General features: G+C 37.1%; 1 protein-coding gene across 8 annotated transcripts in view; it reads right to left on the bottom strand.

Moving 5' to 3' along the window:
* The window catches only part of usp9 (ubiquitin specific peptidase 9), a 35,059-nt gene extending 8,685 nt beyond the window's left edge, over positions 1–26,374 (bottom strand). For 2 of the 8 annotated variants that reach the window (XM_058786687.1, XM_058786685.1), the window contains exons 1-37: positions 26,053–26,373; positions 22,722–22,975; positions 19,134–19,279; positions 18,862–18,941; positions 18,554–18,666; positions 17,847–18,065; positions 17,465–17,580; positions 17,124–17,375; positions 16,900–17,038; positions 16,570–16,722; positions 16,256–16,360; positions 15,865–16,071; positions 15,561–15,697; positions 15,332–15,370; positions 14,616–14,749; positions 13,984–14,071; positions 13,148–13,490; positions 12,751–12,846; positions 12,445–12,656; positions 12,089–12,329; positions 11,778–11,927; positions 11,411–11,531; positions 11,188–11,318; positions 10,491–10,769; positions 8,942–9,067; positions 8,575–8,712; positions 8,295–8,461; positions 7,869–7,977; positions 7,599–7,745; positions 7,374–7,520; positions 7,034–7,241; positions 6,708–6,928; positions 5,257–5,447; positions 4,994–5,167; positions 4,758–4,899; positions 4,469–4,672; positions 3,804–4,365 (exon numbers count right to left, since the gene is read on the bottom strand). In XM_058786687.1, coding sequence (XP_058642670.1) covers positions 3,804–4,365; positions 4,469–4,672; positions 4,758–4,899; positions 4,994–5,167; positions 5,257–5,447; positions 6,708–6,928; positions 7,034–7,241; positions 7,374–7,520; positions 7,599–7,745; positions 7,869–7,977; positions 8,295–8,461; positions 8,575–8,712; positions 8,942–9,067; positions 10,491–10,769; positions 11,188–11,318; positions 11,411–11,531; positions 11,778–11,927; positions 12,089–12,329; positions 12,445–12,656; positions 12,751–12,846; positions 13,148–13,490; positions 13,984–14,071; positions 14,616–14,749; positions 15,332–15,370; positions 15,561–15,697; positions 15,865–16,071; positions 16,256–16,360; positions 16,570–16,722; positions 16,900–17,038; positions 17,124–17,375; positions 17,465–17,580; positions 17,847–18,065; positions 18,554–18,666; positions 18,862–18,941; positions 19,134–19,279; positions 22,722–22,817 — 6,133 coding nt within the window. In that variant the 5' untranslated portion in view covers positions 22,818–22,975; positions 26,053–26,373. Of the gene's footprint in view, positions 1–3,803; positions 4,366–4,468; positions 4,673–4,757; positions 4,900–4,993; positions 5,168–5,256; positions 5,448–6,707; positions 6,929–7,033; positions 7,242–7,373; positions 7,521–7,598; positions 7,746–7,868; positions 7,978–8,294; positions 8,462–8,574; positions 8,713–8,941; positions 9,068–10,490; positions 10,770–11,187; positions 11,319–11,410; positions 11,532–11,777; positions 11,928–12,088; positions 12,330–12,444; positions 12,657–12,750; positions 12,847–13,147; positions 13,491–13,983; positions 14,072–14,615; positions 14,750–15,331; positions 15,371–15,560; positions 15,698–15,864; positions 16,072–16,255; positions 16,361–16,569; positions 16,723–16,899; positions 17,039–17,123; positions 17,376–17,464; positions 17,581–17,846; positions 18,066–18,553; positions 18,667–18,861; positions 18,942–19,133; positions 19,280–22,721; positions 22,976–26,052 lie in introns of all 8 variants that reach the window. The other 6 variants (XM_058786688.1, XM_058786684.1, XM_058786683.1 and 3 more) reach the window with 6 other exon arrangements.
* Between the last annotated feature and the right edge of the window lie 1,159 nt (positions 26,375–27,533).

Genomic DNA, 27,533 nt, shown 5'->3' on the forward strand with positions numbered 1-27,533 from the left:
TTTATAGATTATATAACAACAACTTGGAAAACAGACAAAACAGAAGGTAAGAAGCATTATTTGAGAAAAGGGTATACTGATATAATAGGCACAGACCTGTAACGGAACTAATTTTACCCTGCGCTGACGTTACTTCCGATTTTTGTGAAAAAGGCTAATGGTGAAGCTAAAAGTGCAGTTTTGTACGTGGAAAACGAGAAAGTTGACAATTTTTATGTGTAGATACTGTGCTGTTTAACTCTCACTTGCAACTAGTGGTTGACCGATATATAATATGAAATTTTTCTGTTTGGCAGATGCATTCGAGGCAGGACTTTTATTTTGACAGCGCAAAAGACTTTAAAGAGGTCATATGATGCAATTTCAAGTTTTCCTTTCTCTTTGGAGTGTTACAAGCTGTTTGTGCATAGATAAGATCCCTGAAGTTGCAAAGACTAAAGTCTCATAACCAAAGAGATATTCTTTATAAAAGTTAAGACTCGACCACGCCCACCTAAAACGGCTGATTCAAACCTGCCCTCACATGTCTACGTCCACGGTGTGGGAAGATTTGCAAAACACCGCCCAAATGTACACACAACAAAAGGCGGCTGAACTATTATTCTCACTGTAGTATTGTTGCTGCCGCTGGCACCATGTCCTGGAGATGCTGTTTCTCATTGTGAAAGCGAAACTTTGTTTGGGCTTCCAAAAGCGGACACAACTAGAAATCAGTGCTCAAGTTGTATTTACAACACTGTTCCAGAACAGTTCAACCCAAATATTAGAGTGTGTGCAGCGCATTTTACGGAGGACTAATTCCTGAACCTAGGAGTAGCCTGCCAGCTATGCTCAAAGACCATTTCTATAAAGTGGGGCAATTCCAACTTTCCAAGGAGACTGGCGCTTCTGACTCGCAGCCTGTAAGTACGTTTTCTTATTTAAAGAATTTGCCACTGACGATTCAAACGCGAGTTTTGAACAGTGTAGAGTAGTGCTTGTTGTTTGTCATTTCTTCGATCACAAATGCAGACATGGTAATGTTTACACGGCACAACGCGATGCGTAAAAAGACAGTACAAGTCATTATAATTAGTGATTATGTCCCCACTGGATGCAACAAACGCCTTGTTTATAATGGGTTTTATTCATTGTGTCGTCGCGGCGGGACATGGCATCACAATACGGTAAGGGGCGTAACATTTCCGTCTCACGCTTGAGGTATTCGGCCAATCACAACGCACTGGATAGCTGGCCAATCAAAGCACGCCTCGCATCTCAGAGCATTGTAAAAATCGGCGTTTCAGAAAGGCAGGGCATAGAGGAGCAACAATGTACAGTATGTGGAAAATGTGTTTTTTGAACCTTAAACCGCATAAACATTGCATTACACAAAATAAATGTTCTTTTTAGCAACATCATGAGACGGCGCTGATGAACGGCAGCACCTGAGCATGTAGTGCTCACATTCTCCCTCTTGTTCGCCATAGTCGTTAACAGTTCTGTCTAATACAGATAGAAGTCGGATAATTAGATAGAACTGTTAAACAAAGGGATTAAAATGTAAACAAATTAACACGATTGCTTTTATATTTTTAGTAATAGAAAGGCAAACATAATACTTTCTCGTTTCTCTAGCATTCAACAAATACGCGTTTATATCATTTAAAAAAAATAATCTTTGAATGGCTAATGAACATTTAATTTCACAAACCTTGCAAACTTAGTCAAACCCAGTTGTGAGATCTTGTGAAGTGTGCATGTGTATCCTGCATGATCGCATGTGCTCTGTGAGATGGTCGGTCCGTGAATTGAATGCTTTAAACATTAAATTTGTGATTTCAAATTATGCTGCGCTTTATGCATTTGCCCACTGTCATATTCATGCCATTTTCACTGTGTGCTGTATGTAAAATGAGTGTTACCTTGGCTTTACTTGAAAAAATATGATTGCAAATGCACACAAACTTCCCAGAATACAGAGTGCTCTGTTGGTTACAGTGCTTACTTCCTTTTTAATTATATTTATTAAATATTTATTGATTTGTGAAAAATACTTCTAAAGTATTTCTAAAAGTATGTCTGAAAGTATAAGTGTTTATTTTACAAATGTATTTTTAATCCATTTCAAATGGAAATGATTTCAAATTTCTTAAATATTAATAAAAATAAATAAAATTATATCGGCCACCCTGCTTTCCAAGATATCGGCAGTCAAAAAAAAGTTTTCGGCATACGCACAATGTAGACAGAGAAATAATAATAATAATAATAATAATAAAAAAAACGAACTAACTAAACTAACTTCATAGCCCAAAATACCAAGAGCTCATATTGAGACTCATAAATACATAGTTTCATGTAAGTATTACAAAGTAGTTTCCACAAAAATATTATGCAGCACAACTGTTCAACTGCCAACATAATAAATGTAGGCACAATAATAAATGTTTTCTGAAGTATCATGTGAAACTCAAAACTGAAGTAATGGCTGCTGAAATACCAGCTGTGTAAAAATCACAGGAATAAATTACATTTGAAAATTTTAACAAAGTCATTTTAAAATGTAATAATTTCACAATATTCCTTTTTTAATAAATCAAATAAATGCTTGGTAATGTCTTGTTAAACAAAAAAATAAAATAAATAAATAATAATATTTTGCCAACCCCAAACTTTCAACACTACTTTAACTTTTCTCAAATGTTAGAAATAAACAAAGTAGCTTTTAAATTAGTGGTCGACCGATATGGGTTTTTTGACTGCCGATGCAAATATCTTGGAAAGCAGGGTAGCCGATATAATTTTATTTATTTTAGTTAATATTTAAGAAATTTGAAATAATTTGAAAATGGATTAAAATATTATATAAATATATTTAATAAAAATATAATTAAAAAGGAAGTAAACTCTATAACAGGGCACTCCGTATTCTGAGAAGTTTGTGTGCATTGGGAATCATATTGTTCAAATAAAGCCAAGGTAACGGTCATTTTACATACAGCACACAGTGAAAGTGACATGAATGAGACAGTGGGCAAATGCATAAAGCTCAGCATAATTTGAAATTGCGAGTTTAAAGTTTGTTGATCGCGCATCTCCAGTGAAGCTGAACTCTTCTCCTGTCTGCATTCAATTCATACAGATCTACCGTCACGCAGACCATACGTGATCATGCAGGATACAAACACACTTAAGAGCTCACAACTGGATTCGAAGTTTGCAAGGTTTGTAAAATTAAATGTTCATTAGTCATTCAAAGATTTGTTTAAATGATATAAATGCATATTTGCTGAATACTGACGGCAAACGAGAAAGTATTATAATGTTTGCCTTTGTTACTAATAAAAGCAAATCGTTATAATACTTTTTGTATACATGCAATTCCTTTGTTAACAGTTCTATCTGATTATTAGACAGACTTCTATCCGTATTAGACAGAACTGTTAATGACAACAGCGAACTAGTAGAGGGAGAATGTGAGCACTGTGTGCTCAGGCGCTGCCGTTCTTATCGCCGTCAAAATAAGTCCTTGAATGCATTGGCCAAACAGAAAAACTTATCGGCCAATGGCGATATTTGAAAAATGTCAAATATCGGCCGATATATCGGTCGACCACTAATTTACATAATTTAATCTTTAGACATTACAATTTATTTTTAATATCAGGATTTCCCTCAAGATACAAGAAAGTCAAATTCTGCTTTTTATCCATTTTTCAAAAGAAACAGATTGAAGAATGGATTCAAAATGAATGGCATGCTGCAGCCCTGATCCCATCTACAACAGCGGAGAATAGAGCAAGGTCAATGTCTGGATTTACCTGGAGGTGAGTTCAAGTAGACACTGTTACAGGTCAGCAGTTTCCTGATGAACTGGAAGTACTCCAAGCTGTACTGCATACGGTTGTGCATAAACTGCACATTTTGTTTGCGCACGCTGCGTTCAATAGCAGAGGGCATCTTCACCTGGTGAGGTTTGCTGGTCACTGTGAGCTCAGTGATGTATTTAACCAGCTCGCTGTCCTTGTCTAATGTGTCCATACGCTCATAAAAGAGGATGTAGGCATTCCACCAGCGTTTCTGTCGCCTGTAGGACATTCGTTTCATCATGTGGTCAAAGACCTCACCCATGTACTCTCCACCAAAGCACTGGTTCTTCATCTCCTCGTCATCGTCCATCTTGCACTCAGTGACGTCTCCATCATCAAACTTATACCAACGGTTCCTTTCTCCCTCACCACCACTGCCGTTCCTCTGAATGATGTAGGAGTAATAATGACCTCCACTAGCCTGGCCTGAGTGGACCAGCACTCCCACCAAACGATAACGAGAGCTGCAGGGGGGTTCCGGCTCTGACGGCTCATTCTGCTGGACCACCTGCTGCTAAGGACAGTTTTAAAACCTCAGCTATATAAAATATTCCCGGATGGCATTTAATTTAATTAGACAATTTGAATACCAAAGAAAGACCATGTTGGTGTAATACCTGGTTCTCTGGGTGCACATCGGACTCCTCCAGCTTGGCTACTCCAGCTACTGTATAGGGCTCCATGTCTAATTCCCGTGGGAACTCAAAGTAATCATTGAACTTGATGGCACACTCTCGTTCCCAGTCATAATCGAAGCGTTTCAGCTGGATGGCCAGCACCGGAGGAAGCTTCTTAATGAGTAAACGCTTTACTGTGTCCACCTGTCATGTAGACACACCACCTTGAGCATAACAGTGTTCTCTTAAATAACAAAAGGCATCCTTAAGATAAAGACTGAACACACACCTTCTTGTTGCATTTTTCACAGTGGTAGGCATTTGCACCCTCGAGCAAGTCTCCTTTCACATACTGCTCCATAGAATCAAGGAGATTTTGATGGTTTCTGATATCTACATTCAACGTCGTAAACGATTCCTCACATTCATATCTGAAAAGACAGTATGGAGTGCGTTACACTGGGACACAAAGATCTACTAAGGCAAAAAAAACAAAAAAACAACAATATTAGATTTCCAATGTACCTGTGAGGACAGCCCTGACATATTTTCTGGTCAGCAAAAGAGCCACCTAGCACTTTGCTCAGCATGGCAGGGTGACCCAATGCTTTCAAAGCCTCATCTAAACTGTCTACCAATGAGTTAAAGAACTCCAGGGCATCATGCTGTTCCCTCAGATTGACTGGTTCACCCCACAACCTGCAGAAAGAGGAAGAGACCGGTTTAGAGAATAGCGCCTTGTCCAGTCTTAAAAGGAGGATTACATAAAACAGAGAGGGTGAATTTACCGAAATTGCTTCCAGAATCCCCTAGGCACGTAGTACTGCAACCTGGAGGAAGCCAAGTGTCCAAAAATGACCTGCAACTGCCGAAGAACCCCAATGTTGTATTCCTTCCTGTCTTCCGACTTACTGAGAGAAGGTTTGTCTTCAAACTGGTGCTGATAGCCAAACACCTCATCCCGGGGATCCACATTACTCTGCAAAATTAAAGCAAGACTTTCAATAAACTTCAATCGTTGTAAGTAACTTCAATCACATAATAATTTAAAAAACTTTTGTTAAAATGCCCTCAGCTCCAGGGAATGCCCACATGGCACATACACCCCAGAAATGGCTAAATTTGTCAGTCACTTGGTACCGAGAAAGGATGATAGTCATCATTGGGCAGTTCATCCATTAAAAAGGTGCAATATTATTTCAATTTAATGACATTAACAGTCATCAGAAACTGCAAGCACAACCTCTCCAGGAACAATCCACTACGTGTGCTTCTAGAACAACAAGTGCAAGAGTTGTAAAGTGCTCTCTGGGTTAATAAAGCACACACCTGAGCTTAATTATACTGGGAAATGAGAAGCCACACCCCCCCCACCTGAGCTCTTCCCTAGGCAATATTACTCCCATTTTTATTCACCGTGATTGGGACAGGTGCTAATGGCCCATTGCAAATTTCCTTGGTTCAACATGCAATGTTACTGTTAACTAAAACTATTAAAAGTTGTTTTTGCTAATTGAAATAAAGCTGAATATTATATCTATATATAAGAGTTCATTTGCAAAAACATAACTCAATTTTTATCAATTCTCAAAAATCATGTTTTTCATTGTGCAATCCAATTAATCTCAATCAAAATGCAGTTGGGTTATTTTGACTAGGTTAAAAAAGAACTTTAAAAAACAGCTAACTAACACAAAAACATGATAACGTAATAAAAAACATGATTTAAATTTTTTTTTTTACATTTTTTGCAAATAAACTTCATATATTATTGGAAAAAAGAATTTAGATGAAAAATCTTGTTTAATGTCCAAGTATGCAAGAATTACTAAGAATACTAAAACAGGAATTAAAGCTAAACAGAATTTAAAAATCAAATTTAATACTAAAAATATTAAAATAAAAGCCAATTCAAAATAATAATAAAAACTGTAACAGTATATAAATAATACTAAAATAACAGTTAAGCTCTTTGAATCTTTAGCGTTTTATATGGACAAAAAGTGACTAAATTGCATTCACACTATCCGTTGAAAGTGAATTCAAACCAATAATGGGAAAAATATGGAATATCCCAAATTTAAAAATTAAGTAAACCTTGAGCACTTTGCATTCACATTGCTCAATCTAAGTAAATCATACTGTGACCTCCTCCAGAGATATTTCTTTTGCTTTATAGTCCATTTTTATTTGAAACATTCAGTCTGAGACTCCGGAAATGAACCATGTTAGGCAGTACCTCATTATCTTGCTTCTCGTCTCCAGACATATCATCATCCACATCGCTGCCTGTGCCTTCTATGGCCAGGATGCCATTCCTAATGGGAGGAATCATGTAGAGCTGCTGGATCACTGAGTTCATGTAGCAAGTCGCACCTGCATTTTTCAGACCCACAAAACCCTTGGTAGGCCTTGGGCCAACTGGCGGCAAATATTCCCATTCTGTAAGTGGTTCACAACCTAAAGGTACATAAAAAAAAACAAGTAAATAACTGTACGTATCATGAAAACTGATGGGGTTGAGTGCACAATTTCTAGGAATCAGGAATCAACATTAGCACACACCTAAATAGTACATATCAGTTAGTGTGTCCACAATCTGCTTGAGATTTCGCACACATCCGACAGCAAGTGCAACCAGCAGTTCAAAGCCGGCATTGATGGTGGCGGGGGTGCTACACACAGGTATGGCCTGCTCAGTGGGGAATTCGCCACTCTTCATGTATTGCAAGTACACATTAGATGCTGGGAACAGGAAGTCATCCATTAACTCCTATAAGGAGTTCATGGAAAAAAGGAAGATCAGTTAGTCTGATATGGCAATGCAGTCGCAAATAAAATATTTTTTTTCTGTTGATGATGTTATGTATCAAAAGAGGCCAGTGATTACTACAGAAATGTTTACCTTGATAAGACTAGCACCTCCTTTTTCACAGCCAATGTGGAACTTCTTCTCTGGGGTCTGGAAAGCTAGTAGCTCTTTTGTGACACCGATATGACCTTCCAAAATGGTCTCCTCAACCCCAGGCTCTCCAGTCCTCTTCACTTCATCCTGGGGACACACTCATTTCCACACACTGAAGTTTTCGCTATTTTAATTCCAAAAAGAAGTTTAGGTAAATGAACATACCCGGATGCGCTTTAACCAGTCGATCTCATTGTTTAGGAGAACTTCTGCATTAGGAAGATTAATGTTGCTGTTAAATGCATAGTTGAGTAAGTGCCTTAGAAGAGTGAAGTAATCAGCAGCGTGCTTTGCCCGCTCTTTTGCAGTGCTCTGGAACACAAAAGGACAGGATAAAGATGACTATAAATAATGAGATGTTCTGAATTAACACCCAAAACAACAACAACAAAAAAACCTCCAGCTGTGTCCCAAAGAAATACACAAGATACTTACACCTAAAACTGTGAAGAGGAGGGTGATGAAGAAGAGGAGAGGCCTATGGCCCATACAACACCGGGTGGCCATGAGGAAGAACTGTTCTTGGGCCATTTGGCGAACAGACCTAGAAGCAAATAATAGTACACATTAGCAATTAATTTTATAAAACGAAACCATTCTATCCTGTTTGATAAAGTAACAAAAATCAGTTTGAAAAATGTTAGTAAATTAATTTCAAGTTCAAACATTCAATACCTCACTTTAGGTCCATACCGTAATTTACACAACTTAATATTAAATGAAATGTATAATTAAAAATTAATTTCAGACACCAAATTAAAAAAACAAAAAGTCTGGTATGAACTTTTATAAAAATACAACAAAAGTTACAAAAGCAACAGCATAACAGAAATGTCAGTACTCTATTTTATAATAACTCACTTGCTCTGGCAGTGCAGCAGCAGATCTATAATGAAGGTCTGCCAGGCCTTTTCTTTGCTAAGTGCATCTAGTGCAGTGGGCATAAGGGCGAAACACAGGGTCATGACCTCCAGAGCTTCACAGCACACCTGCTCATCTTCTGCATCCGGCTCATTGCCAGCATTGGTCTGTGGAAGATCCAACATCAAAGGCATAAATAATATTCACAAATAAAGTTCATAAATAATGAATCACACATAGTTTTAGTTTCCCCCCCCCCAATAAAGCCAAAAATTAGCACCTTCTCGTAGATCTTGCTGATGTCCTCATTAGAACTGAAGACGTGCTGAACAGAGCCGCAGCCAGAAGCCCAGACTATCTTCTGAACCGCTCGAATGACACAGATATCTGGGATGTACTTGGAGGCCTGGAAGAAGTTCTGGGTACAGGAAGAGAAGGACAAACTAAGAAAACTGAGCCTGAAACATGAGGTGTTTCCTCAGTTATTTCCTTTGTACATCTCTTTTGTCACACGCAACGCAAAAGAGGCTTCAACAAAAATACTTTGGATCATTACAGACATTTAAAGATAGCTAAGGACATTTATTTGAACAATGCAAACAAACAAGTTTCTGTAGGCGCTGGTTGTGGGGTGTTGTATAACATACCTCATCTGAGATCTGTTGGGCGAGGCGGATGGCCACGTTCCGCAGCATGCACTCGGCTGAGGGGTTTGGGATATTCTGCAAGGCGTTCTGTAGCACTAGAGCCTGGTCATGTGTGGTTTGGTTGATCTATGAACAATGTGAAAATGTGTAATCTTGCAGATTCATGTCTCTATTATGTACAGTAACGCAAGAAAGAGCTAGAAAACAGACAATAACTACCATTAAAAAGTTGGAGCTCAAAAAGATTTAATGTTTTTGAAAAAAATCTCCTCACCAAGGCTGCATTTATTTGAAAACAGTTAAAAACAGTGATCTTGTGAAGTTATTACAGTTCAAAATAACTTTACTATTTTACTTTTTCTATCTTTTCAATATGCTTTTTTTCATGCTCAAGATACATTATCATGAATGTTTAAAACTGTTTTTTTGGAAGCAAATATTAACATTTATGGGATAATTTTTTTCAGGATTCTTTGATGAATAGAAAGCTCAAAAGAACAGAATTTATTTTAACTAGAAATCTTTGATAACATAAATGTCTTTACTATTACTTTTGATCAATTTAATGCATTCCAGGTAAATAAAAGTATTAATTTCTTTAAAAAAAATAAATAAATAAAATTACTGACCCCAAAATTTTGAACAATAGCCCAAAAACCCTTTCTGTACAAAGTTGTAATCTGTGAAGCACAGTTTAAATGCAGCAAACTCTACCCAATACTGGCAAAAACTTTAAATCATGTTCTTTTTTTTGTACTGAAACATTCAGTGCTTTAACAAAAAATATAGCTTCAAAAAATATAGTCATAGAAATGCCGTTCCATTACATGCATAGAAACAATCAAATACAGTCAAATAAAGAGAAAAATGCATGATCAAACTACATTTAACTTTCCCCATTCTCATGGTTATTACTCCCTCATGTAAACGCTTCTGGAGTCTGTGAGTGTTTCCTTACAAGACACTGTACACCCATGACATTTGTGGAGCTACATAGGGCAAGCCAGACTGTTTCTAATGATTGATGAATGTCAGGGAGGCTGAAAGGTTATGGTCTTAAACCGAAATGAAACCCTCAGTGATGAACCTATAAAATCCACTCAGAGAGAGGAGAAGAAGAAGAAAAAAAAAAAAAAAAAAATCACTTCTTTCCTTGCAGTGCTTCAAACAGAATTGTGTTTTTGCAATAAGCAAACTTTACTATCCCATCCCCCCATAATTGGTCCTAACTACAGACTAGATCTGTGCCAAATGCACTTTTATGAGATGAGGTACTGGACAAAAGTGTAAAGCGAAGCACACAAGTGAACGCAGGTTCACTTTTTCTCCCCAAGACGCCAAGTCTTTCTCTTATGCCATTGCTGCAGTTTTAAAATCCCAATATGATATCACAATGTATTTAAATTGTTTCTCTTATAAAATTACAAGATTGAAACTGATTTTAATAAACTGAGGGTCTAAGTTCTGGACCTTTTCTGTGTATTGTGCTTATACTTTTGCAAGACTTCTTTGAAAGGAACAGTTAGGAGCTAAAGCAAGGGGAACTTACAGGCGACACAGGGATAGTCCCCTCCACCACAGGCTGGCAGGCCTCCGCCACAGCCTTCACATGGCCAAAGCCTACAGCTGTGAGCAGCAGTTTGGCTATTTTTAGTGCGTTGAGATAAGCTCCCCGCCGGGTCTCCATGTCAGCATTTGGCAGGAAGTTATTTCTGGTGAGCATGCTCAAAACCAGGGGCAGGCCACCACTCTTCAAGAAGTTGTACTGGAAGTCACTCGCATCCTCGCCCAACGTCCCACTGGCAGGCATGAGCAAGGCGTACACCACCTGAGACACACAGAAACATTGCGTATATCAAAGAATGATGCCACATAGAAAAACCTTTTGTTGCTATTTTTTTTTAAATATAAATTAAATTTTAATTTAATTAACATTTTATTAAAATATAAATATTATTTGAAAACAAAATGAAAGTTAAAAATAAAAAACCTCCTGAACTAAAATAAAAATAAAGCTAAATAAAAACTATTTTTGTAATATTTTAAACATATTATACTTTTTGCCCCTTTTGTGTTTTTTCTCTTAATGTGCTTAACTGTTTGCATTACATTTTTGTCTTAAAAGAAGAAGAAAAAAGAGGAAATAATACTAAAATAACGCTGCTTTTGTGTGGTACACATAACCAGCTGTGCGTCTATGCTTGGCTAGTTTCATAAAATATTTTCATATTGACAACCAAGCAAACCTCTATCAAGTAAAGCACTTGAGATGGTGATGGTCCAAAGAAACGTGAATCCAATGTGGGGCTAAGGCTGTTTTCGCCGAGTTTGGCGTGATCCAGACAGATGGCTCGCAGGTTTTCCACTGTGGTGTTATCTGAAAGACAACAACAGTGAGTAATGAATAGAGACGGCAGATTGGTGCAGCTAGATGTCTCAAGCAGACATCTAATGAAGCATAGAGAGCACCTGGAGGCATGAGCTTCATTAGAACACGAGCTCCATCCCGCAGGAGAGGCATGTTGAGATTACAGCCCAGGTCTGCAACTTGCCAGAGGAAAGAGATGTAGCGCAGGTGTAGGGACATTATCTGAGACAATAAGAATCAGAGGTTACACTTAAAATTGCCAAACACAAAAACATTAAAGGCAGTTATAATAAATGCAGTAATAAATGTAATAAATGGGGGGGGCTTCTACAGATCTCTCAGCAAAGCTCCATGGGTGGATACGCACAATTTATCAACACAGCTTCTATGAAGATATTTTTCATGACCATAGATGCACTCCCCTTTCAACAAATAGACCGTTTGGCTTAATTATGGCACAATGCTCACCACGCCAGGAAGACAGCTCTCCACTTCAGGGTTTGGCCCATCACTGTAGTGATTGCCATGGTTCCCAGGGGAGCCAGTGGAGGAGTCTGAGGAGCTGTCTGGACTGGAAGGCATATTGGCGCTGACCTGGGTGAGCTTGGCTGTGATGAGCTAGAGAAAGAAAAACAAAATTTTAAATTAAAAAAAATATACAAAAAAAAAAAAGCACTCTCATTAACTAACATATCCTGTCCAAAAGTGCTGTTAAATATAAGACAAAAGTTGTGTGTGTGAAATGCCCTATTGAGTAAATAGAGAAAAAAACTGCTTACAGTTTTATCTTTGAGGTTTAGCTGCCCGATTAGCTTCCTGTCATCTGCTGGGTCTATGATCTCTCCCCCGATAAACAGCTCAATCTTGGTGTGCGTGCTGTTGGCCTTTATTCGGTTCAGAATGCAGCGTCGCACAGAACCAATTGTGTCGTTGGTATGCGACCAAATATCCAAATCATCAACCTGTCGGCCTTGGTTTGGGAAACGCACAACTAGTGTGATATGCTTTCCTCGGAAAGCCCTTAAAAGAGAAAAAATATCATTTAAATGGAGAGTTTATTCAAATCTGGCCATCATAGACAAGCAGAAAATACAAATTCATTGAGTTAATTTATGACAGGTTTGAATGGGTCTACCTGGACATGGGCAGGATGGTCCTCTCCTCATGGTAGTCACTGTCACACTCAGTTATATATTCCCTGAGAACAGTCAGTACTCTCACCATGCGGATGGCCTCCTGTCTGGCACAGTTAATGCTGTCTTTGTCACCGTCCAGCACACACAGAGTGTCATAGGAGGCTTTGAGCCGGTCAAAGCAAGACTGAATAAAATCCTCATGGATCTCTACCTGCAAACAGTCATATGACACATTTTAAAAACAAACTCAAGACCACTCCAACATTTACTACAGCAAGTGATATGCTTTTCCACTGTATTATTACCTGATTGGCTTGTAATTTTGGTCCAAGGTTTGTATAAATCTCTTTAAGCAAGTCAATTGCTCGGCTAGCAATATCATCACTTCCTTGAATCACAACCTGTTACAGAAAAAATAAGGAAAACAGATGGTTTGAGCTCAGGTTGACATTTAGCATCTGGCTAAATTTAACCTTGGGCTCATTTAGCTTAAAAACACTACTAGTAGTGATATTACAACACCCAAAAATACCAAAAGTTCCATTTAAGGGCAAATTTTCAACTTTGCTACTTGACATTTTGTTAAAATGCATTGACTTATTTCAAAATAATCAACAGACTAAAAATGAAGGCATTTCAGACAGGTAATATCCCAGAATAAGTAGCTCTGAACATACCAATGCAGCATTAATTGACTCTTACCCTCCACAGGTAATCCAGCCCTATCAGCTCCAAGTCATCCATCATGTATGCCCGGCGTTTTGCCACCAGTTTGCCCTCCCTGCAGTTGACAGCTTTGAAGAATCTTTCAAAGCATTTCATCCCATTCTCTGTCAGCAGTGAGGGGTCAAGCTGCAGTACGTTGTTCTCAAAAAAGTCCTTGTTGATGTCAGGGTCAAGGTCGGGTTCGTCGCCCATGAGTTTGGAGTACCATTTGAAGCAGGCCTCCCGATCACACAAGAACACCGCATTCTCCGCCAGGCACTTCCAGATCTGCTTAGCCTGAGGTGCGCACAGCCAGAGTTGCCCATCTTTCAGTAAGAACCTGAAGAACGAGGGTATTTAGTGATTTGTTTTGTAGTGAGCCTTTAGAGAGTTTCCATAATAGACCTTGTGGTGCAGACCAAATGCATTTGCTGTCAGAGCATGATTAGTGTGAAAGCTGTTTTCTGAAATTAGGTGCACACCAAGAAACTGTCTGTTCCTTGGTGTACAAGAAATTTGCCAATGATGACAAATAACTTGCCTTTTATATTATAATAGTATAGTACACACAGAACATTCTGTCTGTGTTTATTTGTAGTAATGAAATCAAAGGGATAGAAAGCAGGGTAAAAGGTGAAGTGAAAAACACTTTCCATTTGCGGCCTTTGTCGCCTAGCAACAGTGATAAACAGCTTATTCTGGTAAACGCTGTGATACTCCGGTTCATGACAAGAATGAGTAGTGTTTGGAGCCAAATAACAATGTGAAAAGAGAAAAGGATGGAATTGCAATCTATGCAGTGTATAGGAAGGTTGCTTGTAAAGTATAAATACCTCAAAAAATTAAGCCGCTCCTGGACCTCCTGAACATGACTATACCGACTTCCTGGCCTAACCGTCTGGGGATCAAAGTCTGTGTGCTCTGATAAAACATAAAATAAAAAGTTAGCACTGGTAAATGTTTAACATGGGCATAAAAAAGAAAAAAAAGAAAATATATGTTAAAGGAGTCATGATATTTCAGATTCAGATTTTTATATTATGCTTTTTGTACCAAAAAGTCCAATATTTATTAAAACGATCATTTTCCACCCCAATTTTCACTCTCTGATGAAAAACAGAGAAGTGAAATGGGCGTTACCTCTTGTAGAAATCGAAGTAAACACCCACTGTTGAGATTTACTAACTTCACTGAACCGTATCCATGATTTGCATTTGATACTTGAGATGGCAAGCATTTTGATAGAGCTGTATGTTTGTATATGATGTATATTAAGATGCAATGTCACAATTCTCTCGATTTCAAATGAGTAGAAAATAATAATTTGTATTTTTAGTTCTGAAACTTATTTATGGGTTTTTTTGTAGAGTAACCTCATATGTGTAAATATCGAGCATAACCCCTTTTAATGAATAACACATGAAGAGGTATGTCCATATATACAAATAGTGTTAGCCTCACAAACCTTTCGAGAACTGCCTCATATTCTCCATGTATGCAGACAGGTTCTCTGCTACAAGAGTGACCAATGCATGGTTGTGCTGCAGTTGGTTGATTAGGTCATGTCGATAGAAGACATGTGGGCTCCGCTGCGTTTGACTGTAAAGAAAGACACATAACTCAATTAACCATCCCATTTTAATATCTCTATTATTTTACAAGTTTTTCAACTAAATTGTATGACAATGGGCTTTTTAGGTATATAGAAACAATGTTTCTCTGTCCCTAATTGAAAGCTTAAATTTACATTAAAGCAGCAATATCCTGAGATGCCATCAAAGCAAAGGCAGAAAAATAATTATTCGTCATATTAAATTCATTGCATAAGTTGTTGTAAAGTATTGGAAAATGTGAGTTTAGCTTTCTGCAATTTTATTTTCTCCAATGGACTCACACATTTAAAGCATCCCAAAGGAAGAGTGCACAAAATCCAAACTTTGTCCAAGAGCATGCATTTGTAAGTTTATGAAACGTGACTCACAGTAGCACTCTTACTGTAAGAAGCTTTATACGTATGAACCTCGTCCATGGACACTGATTGGTGATTTGATTAGATGGTGCAGGACACACCAAGCAGATTTTCATAAATTACAGATTTACTGAAATCCAAAAGCAAACTTCAGCTTTAAAATTAGTTATAATAATAATGATAATATTTCCCAAAATTAGCTGTCCACTTACCCCTCTAAGCTCTTTAGTAAGTTAATAGGTATTTTCTTTCTGAAAAACAACAGGGATGTGTACGATACATTTGCTACATTTACATGCTTTTCCTAAAATGTGTGGGACATTTTCATGTAAATATTCCTTGAATATGAGCAAACAATGTCTTTGTCCATTTTATTTTTGTTTACTAAAACAAGTATCAATGCAATTGATGGTTAAAGATGGTTGAGTCGAGTTGCATTACCTTAAATTCTGGGGGGCTTCTCCAAAGAGGCTACAGATCTCCCGTATTTGCTTCAGTGCAGGAATCACCCATTTGTCATTAGTTCTTAATTCTTCTATGAATCTGTCTATCCACTGCATCTTTTGTGTGTCCCTGTCCTACAGCAGAACAAAAACACTGTCTTTAATTCAATGTCCTCAACTTTTTTTACTCCCCCTCATGTTGTTCCAAGCAACCAAAATATCTTATAAAATGACTTTGTTTAGCACAGAAAAATATTTAGTCAATTTTACAGTGAACTATTTAAATAAAGCTGACAGAGTACCTGGGAGCAGCTATAGTCCAAAATTTTGATATGAGCGCTAAGGGCCTGGTCCATGATATCCACAGGAACATCATCACTATGGGCCAAATTCCAAAGCAGATTGAGCACTTTGTGAGCCATCACACCATCCTTGTCATCCTCTGCCAGTCGACGAATCAATTCCAGTAACTTCTCTCTCTGCTTTTTACTTGCATTAGTCCAGCTCTCCTATAAACCATAAAATGATTCCATTGAGTACAGAGATTCTGTAAACGGTTGGAATGCAAGTAAGACACACAGAAATGCTGAGTCCTAATGAAACACCTATAATGCATGTTCTCTATATTATGAATCTTTTTTTATGCAAAAATAAATAAATAAATAATGCAATCGTCAGTTCATTAAGAATAACCTTGAAGCAGTCAAAGAGATGGTCCAGCTGTTCAGGTGAGAAATCCCAAGCCAGCTTTGCAAGGAGATCATGAACATTCTTGACAATAGCCTCATGTTTCCCAGCCTGAGGATATAAATACCATTATTACAATTACAAGTTGCTGCAAAGTTTACTAATAAAGCAGAAATTCTAGAAGGGCTGCCAAAGTTAATGTGTTAACAAATTAACGTAATTTAACCAACAAACATAACCATATGGCTATAATGTTAATAATATCTGATTGGTAAAATTGTAGATATTGAATATCCTGAAAACTTAAAAATGTGTCTCACCTGCGCTGCCCAGATGTTGTCCAGGTCCTGAAGCGTTAGGGCCTTTTCTTTGATGACAAATCGCAGGATCTTCTCCAGTTTCTCCACATACTGTGGCTGATGAAGGCTGTCTCGCAGCACAATAGACAAAATATTGTTCTGCTGAATCCATTCCTGTGGGAAACAAGTGCATATTCAGCTAATGTGAAGATACAGATCAAATGCTTTATTTCGACTGTCTCTAAGCTTTTCACAAGTTTTGTTAGCGCAGTATATTCAATGATAATAACAGGAGAATGTTATGAGCTTTGTCATGCAGACTATTTGGTTAAGTACTGCAGCATGACTTACTGCCATGCGTTCTGCCGTCAGCCACTCTTCCTCTTCAGGATTGCCATGACGATGCGTGTAGTAGGAAACACTTGAAATCACCTTGTTTACTTCATTCAGTGCATTCATTTTGCCATTAAAAGAAGAAATCTGCAATAACCTGTAACAAAAAGTGTCAATGATCAAGAATCATTTAACATACTGCAGAATATCTTAAAACTAGTTTCAGCTAATGTTCAGCTCACCTAAGAATCATTTTTAACCTAAATATTTCTAAATTCTTCACGGTTTCCTCTTGTCCTGGTACTCGAGAAGCCAGATTCTTCAAAGATTTGATTATCATAGACAGGGCATCGTTTTTGGCTTCGTTCTTTGCTTCCTTTTTCAATTCCTCATCGGTGAGGTTTTCTAGAAACTGGGGAACCATTTCTATGATGGGAAGGAAGTACTTCTTCACCGTTTGCAAAGTGAGAAACTCATAGCACTGTCCAAAAGGCCTGCAAAACAAACAAGTGAGTCAAACCTTTAAAAAAAAAAAAAAAATCCAGGTTCCAGGCAAATGAGTTAAATGTTTGATAGTTCTTACTTAATGAGTGCAGCGATGATCTGAACATTCAGAGCTTGGCTGCTCATGAATCGATCGTGCAGAATTTGAAACCCGTTTAACGTGCCAAATTTGTTTATTAAGTCCACCAACCAGCCCTGCAGGAAACAAATAAACAGGGAAGTTTTCACTGAACAGACCAATACACCAAAACAAAATAAAACACTGAAATTAAAGCTGAAGGCAGATTCATAATATGGATCTAACATCATAAAATTAACATACAGGTTCAAATATATACGTATGCATAAGGAAAAGTGTATATTTTAGGTGATGTGTGTGCCTAGCAATAAATTTCAGTAATTCTTAAATTAAATTCATGAATTGAAGACTTCTTAAAAGTCTGGCACAAACACCCTCTCACCTTAGGAGAGCGAGGGTCAGGTGGACGGGCAAAAAGCTCATCCTCAGCTAGCTGAACCCCAGCAGGCACCGTCTCAGAGGGCCGAGTACCATTGTAGATGTGGAACTTACAGTGGGGGTTGGTGGCCATTGCCAAGAGTTCTAGCAGAGGGAACCAGTCCTGAGAGAGCTTGGTCACACACAGCTCCACCAGTCGGTGGGCGTTATTAATGATGCACCGCTGCCAAGAGAATTAGACACAGATTGAAATCCTAGAAACATTGAGTATGTTTTGGGAAATGCAAGCGTAGTTCATGCACTTTGATTTACAGTGAGTAGGAAGTCTTAAAACGTAAAAAAGAAAAATAAGAGATCTATATTTGCAGTGCCATTGAAGCTGATCCTAGAGCAGCCTTGGAAGAGCTAAAACGAGCCTCATACGAGAGCGATGACTCAGTGCTGTGTCCTAATACTGCCTGTGTTTTACTGAAAGGAGCTCTTTGATCAAAGCTTTGGCATTTCAATCAACCAGCCAAATAAGATGAAGGCAACCAAAATAACATTACGTTTCTTCACAGTCGCCCAAAGAAGTAATCAATTCTTGAGAGGACAGACCTGACAGCCAAACGGTTAGTAAAACCCTTTAATGTGCAAACAAAAAGACAAAATGTGCTGCTGAAATGGAAGAAATGATGAAAATGGCACCATCAAGCAGGTTGCAGGACTTACATGGATCTCAAATTTCCATCCACTAACAGCCTCATCTGTCAGTATTTTCGTAAAGGATATTGTCAAGCCATCTCTGAAAAACCTCTGGCATGCTTCACACTTAACATCAAGTCCTGGACACAGAAATGAAAGAAAAACCTATCAGAGGTTGACATTTACACAGGCTGAAGAATTCCTTCGAGAGCAAAAGTGAAAGCTTAAGATGACGCAGATAAAGGTAATACTGCTTCTGCTACTACTCAGCAGAACAATTAATGAAAACAACAAGAATATTAAATGATAAATGAGACCTAAAAATAAAGCATTACCTTTTTTACAAAGATCTATAGCAGCTTCAAGAAGAACTTCTAATTCACCCTTTGGCAAAACTGGAACGACCCAGCGAGGTCTGTACGTCAAAAGAAAAAACATAATTAATAAACATAATACATCACGGACAAGACACAGATGTGTAATCTCACTATCAGCGAATAACAGGCTAAATAAATGTCCTTCATATCAATATCCTTGCAGTTCATCTCCAGTGCTTCTGATATAATTATAAGCACAATTTGACCAGATGTAGTATACAAGCCCTAACCTGTTGATCATGTCATCCAGCTTGGCCAGTTCAGTGTGGGGGAAAGCTGGCTCCTCCTCCTCCAGGGGAGTGGGACTGTCCCCTTGACCCTGGTCATCTGGTGGGCTCACTGGGGAGTTTTCGTTGGATGAGTTGGGAGAGGATGTCTGCAATGCAAACAGTTCACAGGTTAAGAAAGTATGTGAATCAGATATGAAGATAACATGCATTACTATAAACATGGAGAGCACTATTAAGTGGCCTCATAAAACAAAGTCTGCCATATAGGCTGTAAATGATGACGTGAAAAGATATTCGTAACATTTCATTTCTGTAAAGCACTGTATTTACAAGCTGATTGGTCTATTAATTGTATGCAATGATATTATCATTAATATTGTACCCTACCCCGCCTGGCTTTGGTCACAAAGTTAGAATATTATGAAAAAAGGGAATTTTCCGCTGTTCAAAATTTCTGAATCAGTATAAGGTTTTATTTTTAAAGAAATGAATAAAAAATGTATTCATTTATTCAGCAAGGTCAGAACTGATTAAAGTTTTAGTAAAGACTATTACATTGTAAGAATTTAAAAAAACCCTGTTAAATAAATGTTGTTCTTTTGAAATTTCTATTTAAAGAATCCTGAAAAAAAAACGTCCATAAAAATATTAAGCAGCTCTGTTTTACTGAACACAAACTCATACACCATGCATAATATGACCAGGTATATACATTGTAAAGTAAACAGGGTCGATATTAATTTCATGTTACCTATATATTACATTTATTTGGTTAGATGCCAAGTTAGCATCTGAGACTATTCATGGTAAGAATAGGGTTGAATAAAAAAAATAAAAATAATATAGGCAAATCAAATAAAAATGGACAGACAAACAGCATAAATCATTTAAATGCTGAGAAATAACATTTATATAATTTGAGGTATTCCTGAGATTTAAAAAAAAAAAATTCTAGATGTTCTCCTGTTAGCACTTTATGTGGTGTAATTCACAATAAAAAAAAACAAAAACAAGAAAGCCACACTCAACAAACGTAAACCACCATAATGATTCATGTATCTTAGTGACGGGATAATCCTACAAATAAGCAAACATAAAGTATGTATCCATGTAAGGGATTAAAAAAATGAAAGAGAAAGCATAAGGAAGATAAAGCAGCTTTAAGATGCTCCGAGTCAGTTTCCTGTGCCGTGTCAATGGATGCATGTGGGCTGGAGCTCTGCATGTAGAGCTGAATGGAGCCTGCGGAACTTGGGAAATGTGGGGGTGTGCTGGAAAAGGCTCCTTCTGCTTGGCTGACCTACATAGCCAGTTTGCTTCTCATGTCTAGGCGCTACAAATTTCTAACCAACTGGTGTGCTTTTCTCTGCCAGGCGTCTCATCCTCATTGATTCCTGCCTTTTAACATGCGCTCGGTGAACGCAGGTGTAATAGATAACACTGCTGCAGTCTATCCCTGGAGAACATAACAATTGCCCTCTGCAACATAATCGAAGGGAGCCTCTCGCCTTTTCTTTGGTCATAATGCTGGGGTGTCAGTTTTTTGACCACAAATGCATTAAACCATTGTTAAAACGTTATTCAGTCAGAAACACTATAAAGACAGAGATACACTTGCTTCTAGGAAATCCAAATTCTCAGTAAGACCTCTCAAAAATAAATGTAGATATTCTCTCACCATTTTGTCGTCAAAATGTCAAGCTTCAAAAAGTTTAAATTCATCAAGAAAGAAATCCATATGAATCGAGCGGTTTAATCCAAGTCTTATGAAGAGTCACAATGGCTTTATATGATGAACAGATTCCATTTAGGCTTTTATTTACATATAAACACTAATCAACACATACATAAAGCACATCAAATATGGTAAACAGAAGCTGAAACAAGCTTGTCTGACGTGACATCCAATCAACTTTCTTCTCTCATTAAGTGCACATGGTTGAGCTTCTATTTACCACATTTGTAGAGGAAAAATGACAGAGTACATATAAAAATAATGGAGCATATTAAAATATCTCCATTTATTGGGTGAACTATCCCTTTAATGTCTCACTAAGCTAGACTATCTGCATAATGTATGGTCAACTTTAGTGGTCGACCGATATATCGGCCGATATTTGGTATTTTTCAAATATCAGCATTGGCCAATAAGTTTCTGTTTGGCCGATGTGTTCAAGGCGGGACTTTTATTTTGACGGCGCTGAGAACGGCAGCTCACATTCTCCCTCTTGTTCGCTGTCATCATTCAGTTCTGTCTACTACGGATAGAAGTCTCTAATGACTAGATAGAAGTGTTAAACAAAGTAATTAAAATGTATACAAATATTTTTTATAACGATTGCTTTAATATTATTAGTAATAGAAAGGCAAACATTATATACTTTCTCGTTTCCCGTCAGCATTCAGTTAATATGCATTTATATAATTTAAACAAATCTTTGAATAACTAATGAACATTTAATTTCACAAACCTTGCTAATTTAGTCGAATCCATCTGTGAGATTTTGTGAAGTGTGTGTTTGTATCCTGCATGATCACATGTGGTCTGTGTGACGGTCGATCCGTATGAATTGAATGCTGACAGGAGGAGAGTTTAGCTTCACTGGAGACGTGACGTGGAACTCGTGATTTCAAATTATGCTGCACTTTATGCATTTGCCCACTGTCATATTCATGTCATTTTCACTGTGTGCTGTATGTAAAATGAGTGTCTTGGCATTATTTAAAAAAATATGAGATTACCAATGCACACAAACTTCCCAGAATACTGAGTGCCCTGTTGGTCACAGTGTTTACTTCCTTTTTAAATTATATTTTTATTAAATATTTATTTATTTGTGAAAAATACTTTGTATTCTAAAGTAGAAGTCATTTTACACATTAAAATTAAAAATCAACTTTACAGCATTTTCTTTACCACCCAATTATAAATGAAGAGCAATCTGAGAGTGATGCAAAAGCAAACACAATCTGTGGTTTAGTGGCAGGTAAACCTGAAATCAATAATATCACAATGCAAGGCTGTTGAGCAATAATGTAATTCAAATAACGATGCAACAGAATGCTGTGAATAACTGTCAGCCATCACTAAAAAGAAAAAAAACATGGAAAATGTGTGCACATTTTGTGATCAAAGTGTCTATCCGTCCAAAAAAAAGTACAAGTCATTTCACAGACATTAAGAAAATACCAAAAACTCCTTGCTTTTAGTAGTATAAGCAATACAATTACAGGAATGCTAAATTCAATTAATTATTACAAAGAATTCAGAAAAAAGCTTATGTTTATCTCTTCCTTAACCAAATTTGTGATATGATACAGGAGGTGTGTTTTTTTTTTTAATCGTTCTACAGTTACCTAATAATATTTCCCTCTGTTGACATCTGTTCCTTCTAGGGCAGAACACAATTACAGAAACACATTTGCATCCGTGAGAGTTAGCAAATGTTTTTTTTTTCGTTGGAACTCAGTCAACTGTCACAACAGATCAGATGTGGTTCTCTCAAATTCTCTTCAGCGACAGTTTTCCTTCAGTAACAGCAAAAAGGGATCAAAATGGAAAGGGGAAACTCAAATTGGAGCACTAACCTGGTTCTGGGGCAGGGGTGGCTGGGACTGGCCATCCGGAGCCTGGCCCTGACCGTCATTCCCTCCCACAGGGGAGCCACGGGTCGTGGCCGTCATACTCGACACGGGGCAGATCTTTGCAATCTTGTCTGCTTATGTCGCTGGCACACCAGAAGAAATCAGTTTCTCCTTAGGAGCGACGGAGAACCGGCACACTTCTAAAAGTGAAAGCACCACCTGGGGGACTGGATGTGTTGCAGAGACCATTGCATAACCTGAAAAATAAAGAGACTAACATCAGAATCTTTAAAACACACCTTTGACAAATGATTTCACATGTCTCTTATGCAAAGAATTTTTTAAATCATTTTAAAGAGACTGGACTTACAAAGAGCCCATGAAAAATTTCAGAGCTGAGCGTAACTAGAAATAAATTGAATTAAGCTTTTATTAATTTCCATGCTATGTCCTGGCTTAGACCTCATGTGTTTTTATAATAAAATCAATGTGAATTTACTTCCTTTTCTGGCATATATCCAAGTGACCAAATTTTTTTTTTAAATAAATAGGGCGGTGCTTCATTTTATCTATCGGGAATTGGATTGTGAAAAGTAGGTGTTGCACATCTGAACGGAGCTAGACCAAAGGTGAGATAACTAAAACAATGTCTAAATAACAGTTTGGCTATTGGTTAACAGCACATCACAGTAAGGCCTAACTGATATCAGCCAAAAAGGAAAAGGAGGAGCAAGTTTTACAATATGATTCAAAATTACAAAAGGCAAGACATGCACTGATAAATCTTGTACAACAAGACCACGTATGTGCATTAAAAAGTAAATAAGGTTCCATTTTGACTGTATTTGGATTTTAAATTCAGGCTTACATTTAACCATTCACAAAGCTCTTTATAATGTAATTTATACAGATGTAAAGTATTTAGCATAAGATGTAACATTTCATAATTTCACTGAGTTCAAATTGGTTTGCTCATTAAACAATGTCTGACATTTTTCATATTTACTGCACAGACATGGAAGTACAGAATCGCTGTTCGGAAACAATGGTGAAACGATTTCTAGTGCCCTTATCTGGTCAAATATACTGCATTACAATCACTACAAAACTACAAGATATATAGTTCTAAACAAGTAGCAGAGGTTTTACTTTTATAGTGCATTTTATGCTTCCCATGAGGATGCTGCTGGCTAGTGCAAAGTGCATTAAATCATAGCATACAAAACAGGTCTGGTTAGTACATAAATACAAGGCCAAGTAAAGAAAAAGCAGTGTAGAGCACACACTAGCACTGATGGAATGACACTGAAAAACATGAAGAACAACCAAAAGAACCTTCTCATCAACACTTCTTAGCTAACTGGACATTTTTCACAAAGTGAAGTAACTGAAAATATAACAAGTAGTGGATGCTAAAACATTTAAGACTTAAAAGTTGAAACTAAAATATGCCGACATAACATTATCTTAGACGTGCTACCGAATTCAATAGAATATATCAATTTTATTCAACAGAATATCAAAACTATTTCTATTAATTTTAAAGAGGCTGGGATATTTAAAATCAAACATGCTTAGCGTTTTATTACATTAATCAGACAATCGTCTTTTTTCATTTTGTGCCAACTGACTCGCAAACAAATAAAGCAGAATAGCTGCAATTTTAATAAAAGATTCAGTGGATGTTTGGCTTGTAATGAGCTAAACCAACACAAATTTCATACAAAAGAAAAAAACACTGACATGTCTTTCAGGCACTGATTTCTGTAAAGTTAAGTGGATTTTTTGAAAATAAACCTCTTGGCACATCTTGGCTTGCTGATCAGGGTGAGAATTCCTAGTATTCATTAAAACACAGCATTACATTAAAAAAAAAATCAATATTGCAGCATTATTGAATTTACAAAGTATTAAACATCTATTTAAATTGTGATATCAAATGAAACTATTAAAAATTTCAATAGAAATGTGTCAGAGTCATAATGTATAAGCACATTTGACCAAAACAGTTCAATAAGGTCTTGTCAATGAAAATGAACTAGTAAAGATTCTCAAATATCAGAGAAAAATTGAAATGCCCGCAAATCACATTACGATAACACACAGAAGCAGTCTGAGTAAAAGATTGTTTGAAACTTAACTAATCTGCTGGTTTAGCAGTAATTATGAACATGCTACTATAAGCATAATGAATACAAAAACATTCCTCTGAATCGATATGACATCACAATACAGAGACAAAACAATTCTCTAATATAATATAACTCATTACAACAAACATTTTCACATTTGTCATAATAAACCGCTCAGATGACCATGGACTGGCAAGCAGAATATAAACGTACAGACTGACGTTCTCAGATAATGGGAAGAAATTAATTTTACTGTCACTTAATAGCCAAATATGGGCGTTTCCCACCCCGTCAATATAAATAATTACAGCTACCAGAAATCATCTCCGAATTCCACAAAACGGAATTGTACACAAAACAGATGATATTGGCTGTCTCTCAAAACACAATGATTTGCCTACATAATCAGGCTATGAAACCCAAAAATGCTGTCAAAGTAGTGAGCTTACTTGGTTTTCAGTCTCAGCCAGTTTAAACGCTGCAAACGTGCCTAAAAATATTGTCTGGGTGGGCAGCACACTTGCTTTTGAGACACAGCCATTATGTATTGGGCCTAGTTTGAAACTGTGGCAGTTCAGGCCTGTTTCCTCCTCCAAACACAATCAGAGTTACAACAGGTTTATTTGTGCAACCAGCCATGCATAAAATGATATTAAAGCTCTGAGGCTTCACATGACACCATTTTTGAATATACAATCCTATTTTATAACTCAAAAGTAAGAGCGAAAGTGAATGTAAATAGAGCAGCAGAAACAGGCTAACTTGCTAACGGCTAACAGCTGGACTCCAGCAAAACACAATCAGCTCGTGACAGTGAATTTATAGCTGTTAAAACATCAAAACACCGCTTTTAATTACCCAAAAAGCTCAAGTTATAATTCACAAGCTGCCAAAAACGAAAAAGATTAACCAGTGCAAAAAACAACCGACCTGCCCACGTCAAAACCACTTGTTTAGCCACAAATCAACCACCTCAAACTGAACTGCCGTCAAATGCAAATGCTAATTAACTTGAACAGATCATAAAATCGGCTATGCAGGTGAAGTGTGAGAGGATTAAAAATATGTAAGAAGTGACAAATATCCAGACGTCTTCAAATTCGCTCATTGAGCTGTTCGAGCTAAGCTAAGTGAGCACTGACTTGCAAATCATCTGCTATTAGCCGCTAGCTTCCTTTAGCTTCACACACAAACCCACTTACCGAGAATCAAACTGGATCTTTCCTCCATACGACCCCAGATCAGATCATTTAAGTGCTGTTTTATAATTACTCAGCCGCGTGCATGGGCCTGGCTGTCCCGATTATAAATAACACGCCTGTGTTCAGATCAGATCATTGGTTTATTGTCTGCTGTTGGGTGTTTTTCCTGCGTCACCAGCATCGACTGCTGCTGCTGCTGCCCCCCTCCCTTAAACTGCCTCCAGCCGCTCTCTCTCTCTCCTGTGTCAGGCTGCTTAGAGACCCGTCACCGTGCTATGGATGGAAGTAAATGAGAAGTATATCCGTGCACTAACTGCCTTGGACGTGTGACTCAGCTGAGCATGCGCGGTTTCGAGGACAGCTCGCCTACCTGACACCTGATTTAGTGACATTAAACAGTAGTGTTGTATCGTTCTTCTTTCAATGAACGTTGTTGATTCTCCTGAACACTTTTATTCTGAAAATGTTGTTTCAAAACCTTTGTTTAGTTATAAAGTTAATAAAGAATACATTTCGTATCAATAACAAATAATGCTCTTGATAAATTGATCTGGCTTTTAATGTCTCATCGAAATTGAAATGGAATATATTATATTGTATTTTAAAGATGACATTTTGAAATTTGTTTTTTAAATGTTATTAATAATAGGCTATGTTAAATCGATAATAAAATATAGCTCAATGCCAGGTTAAATATTATAAACATGGAAACAGAAACTTTGCAAATGGAATTGATCACATTTGTGACCCTGGTCTTAAGTGTCAATTTTTCGAAATTGAGATTTATACATCATCTGAAAGCTGAATAAATAAGCTTTCCATTGATGTATGGTTTGTTAGGATAGGACAATATTTGGCCGATACTGAGATACTACTATTTGAAAATCTTGAATATGAGGGTGCAAAAAAAATCTAAATATTGAGAAAATCGCCTTTAAAGTTGTCCAAATTAATTCTTAGCAATGCATATTACTAATCAAAAACGACATTTTAATATATTTACAGTAGTAAATTTACAAAATATCTTCATGGAATATGATATATTCTATATGAATATACTAATGATTTTTGGCATAAAAGAAAAATCTATAATTTGATCCATATATTGTATTTTTGGCTATTGCTACAAATATACCCCAGCGACTTAAGACTGGTTTTGTGGTCCAGGGTCACATTTTAGAAATAATGCTAGCTTTTTAGGGTAAAACAAAAAATGCACTAAAACTTGCAGCAGCAGCATGGAATAGAAAATTGTATATATTTAAATTGTATTTAATGTATCTTTTCTGTATATATATATATATATATATATATATATATATATATATATATATATATATATATATATATATATATGAAGAGTTCCAATGCAAAAGCCTCTAAAAGCCATCTTGGTCAAAAATGAGATAACGATACTGAGTGAATGCTCTCCACACATAGTATATGTTCATCAAGTACTTTCACTTCAAATACGCTAAATC

This window comes from Onychostoma macrolepis, chromosome 09 (genome assembly GCF_012432095.1).
Source record: "Onychostoma macrolepis isolate SWU-2019 chromosome 09, ASM1243209v1, whole genome shotgun sequence".
In the NCBI taxonomy this organism is placed as follows: domain Eukaryota; kingdom Metazoa; phylum Chordata; class Actinopteri; order Cypriniformes; family Cyprinidae; genus Onychostoma; species Onychostoma macrolepis.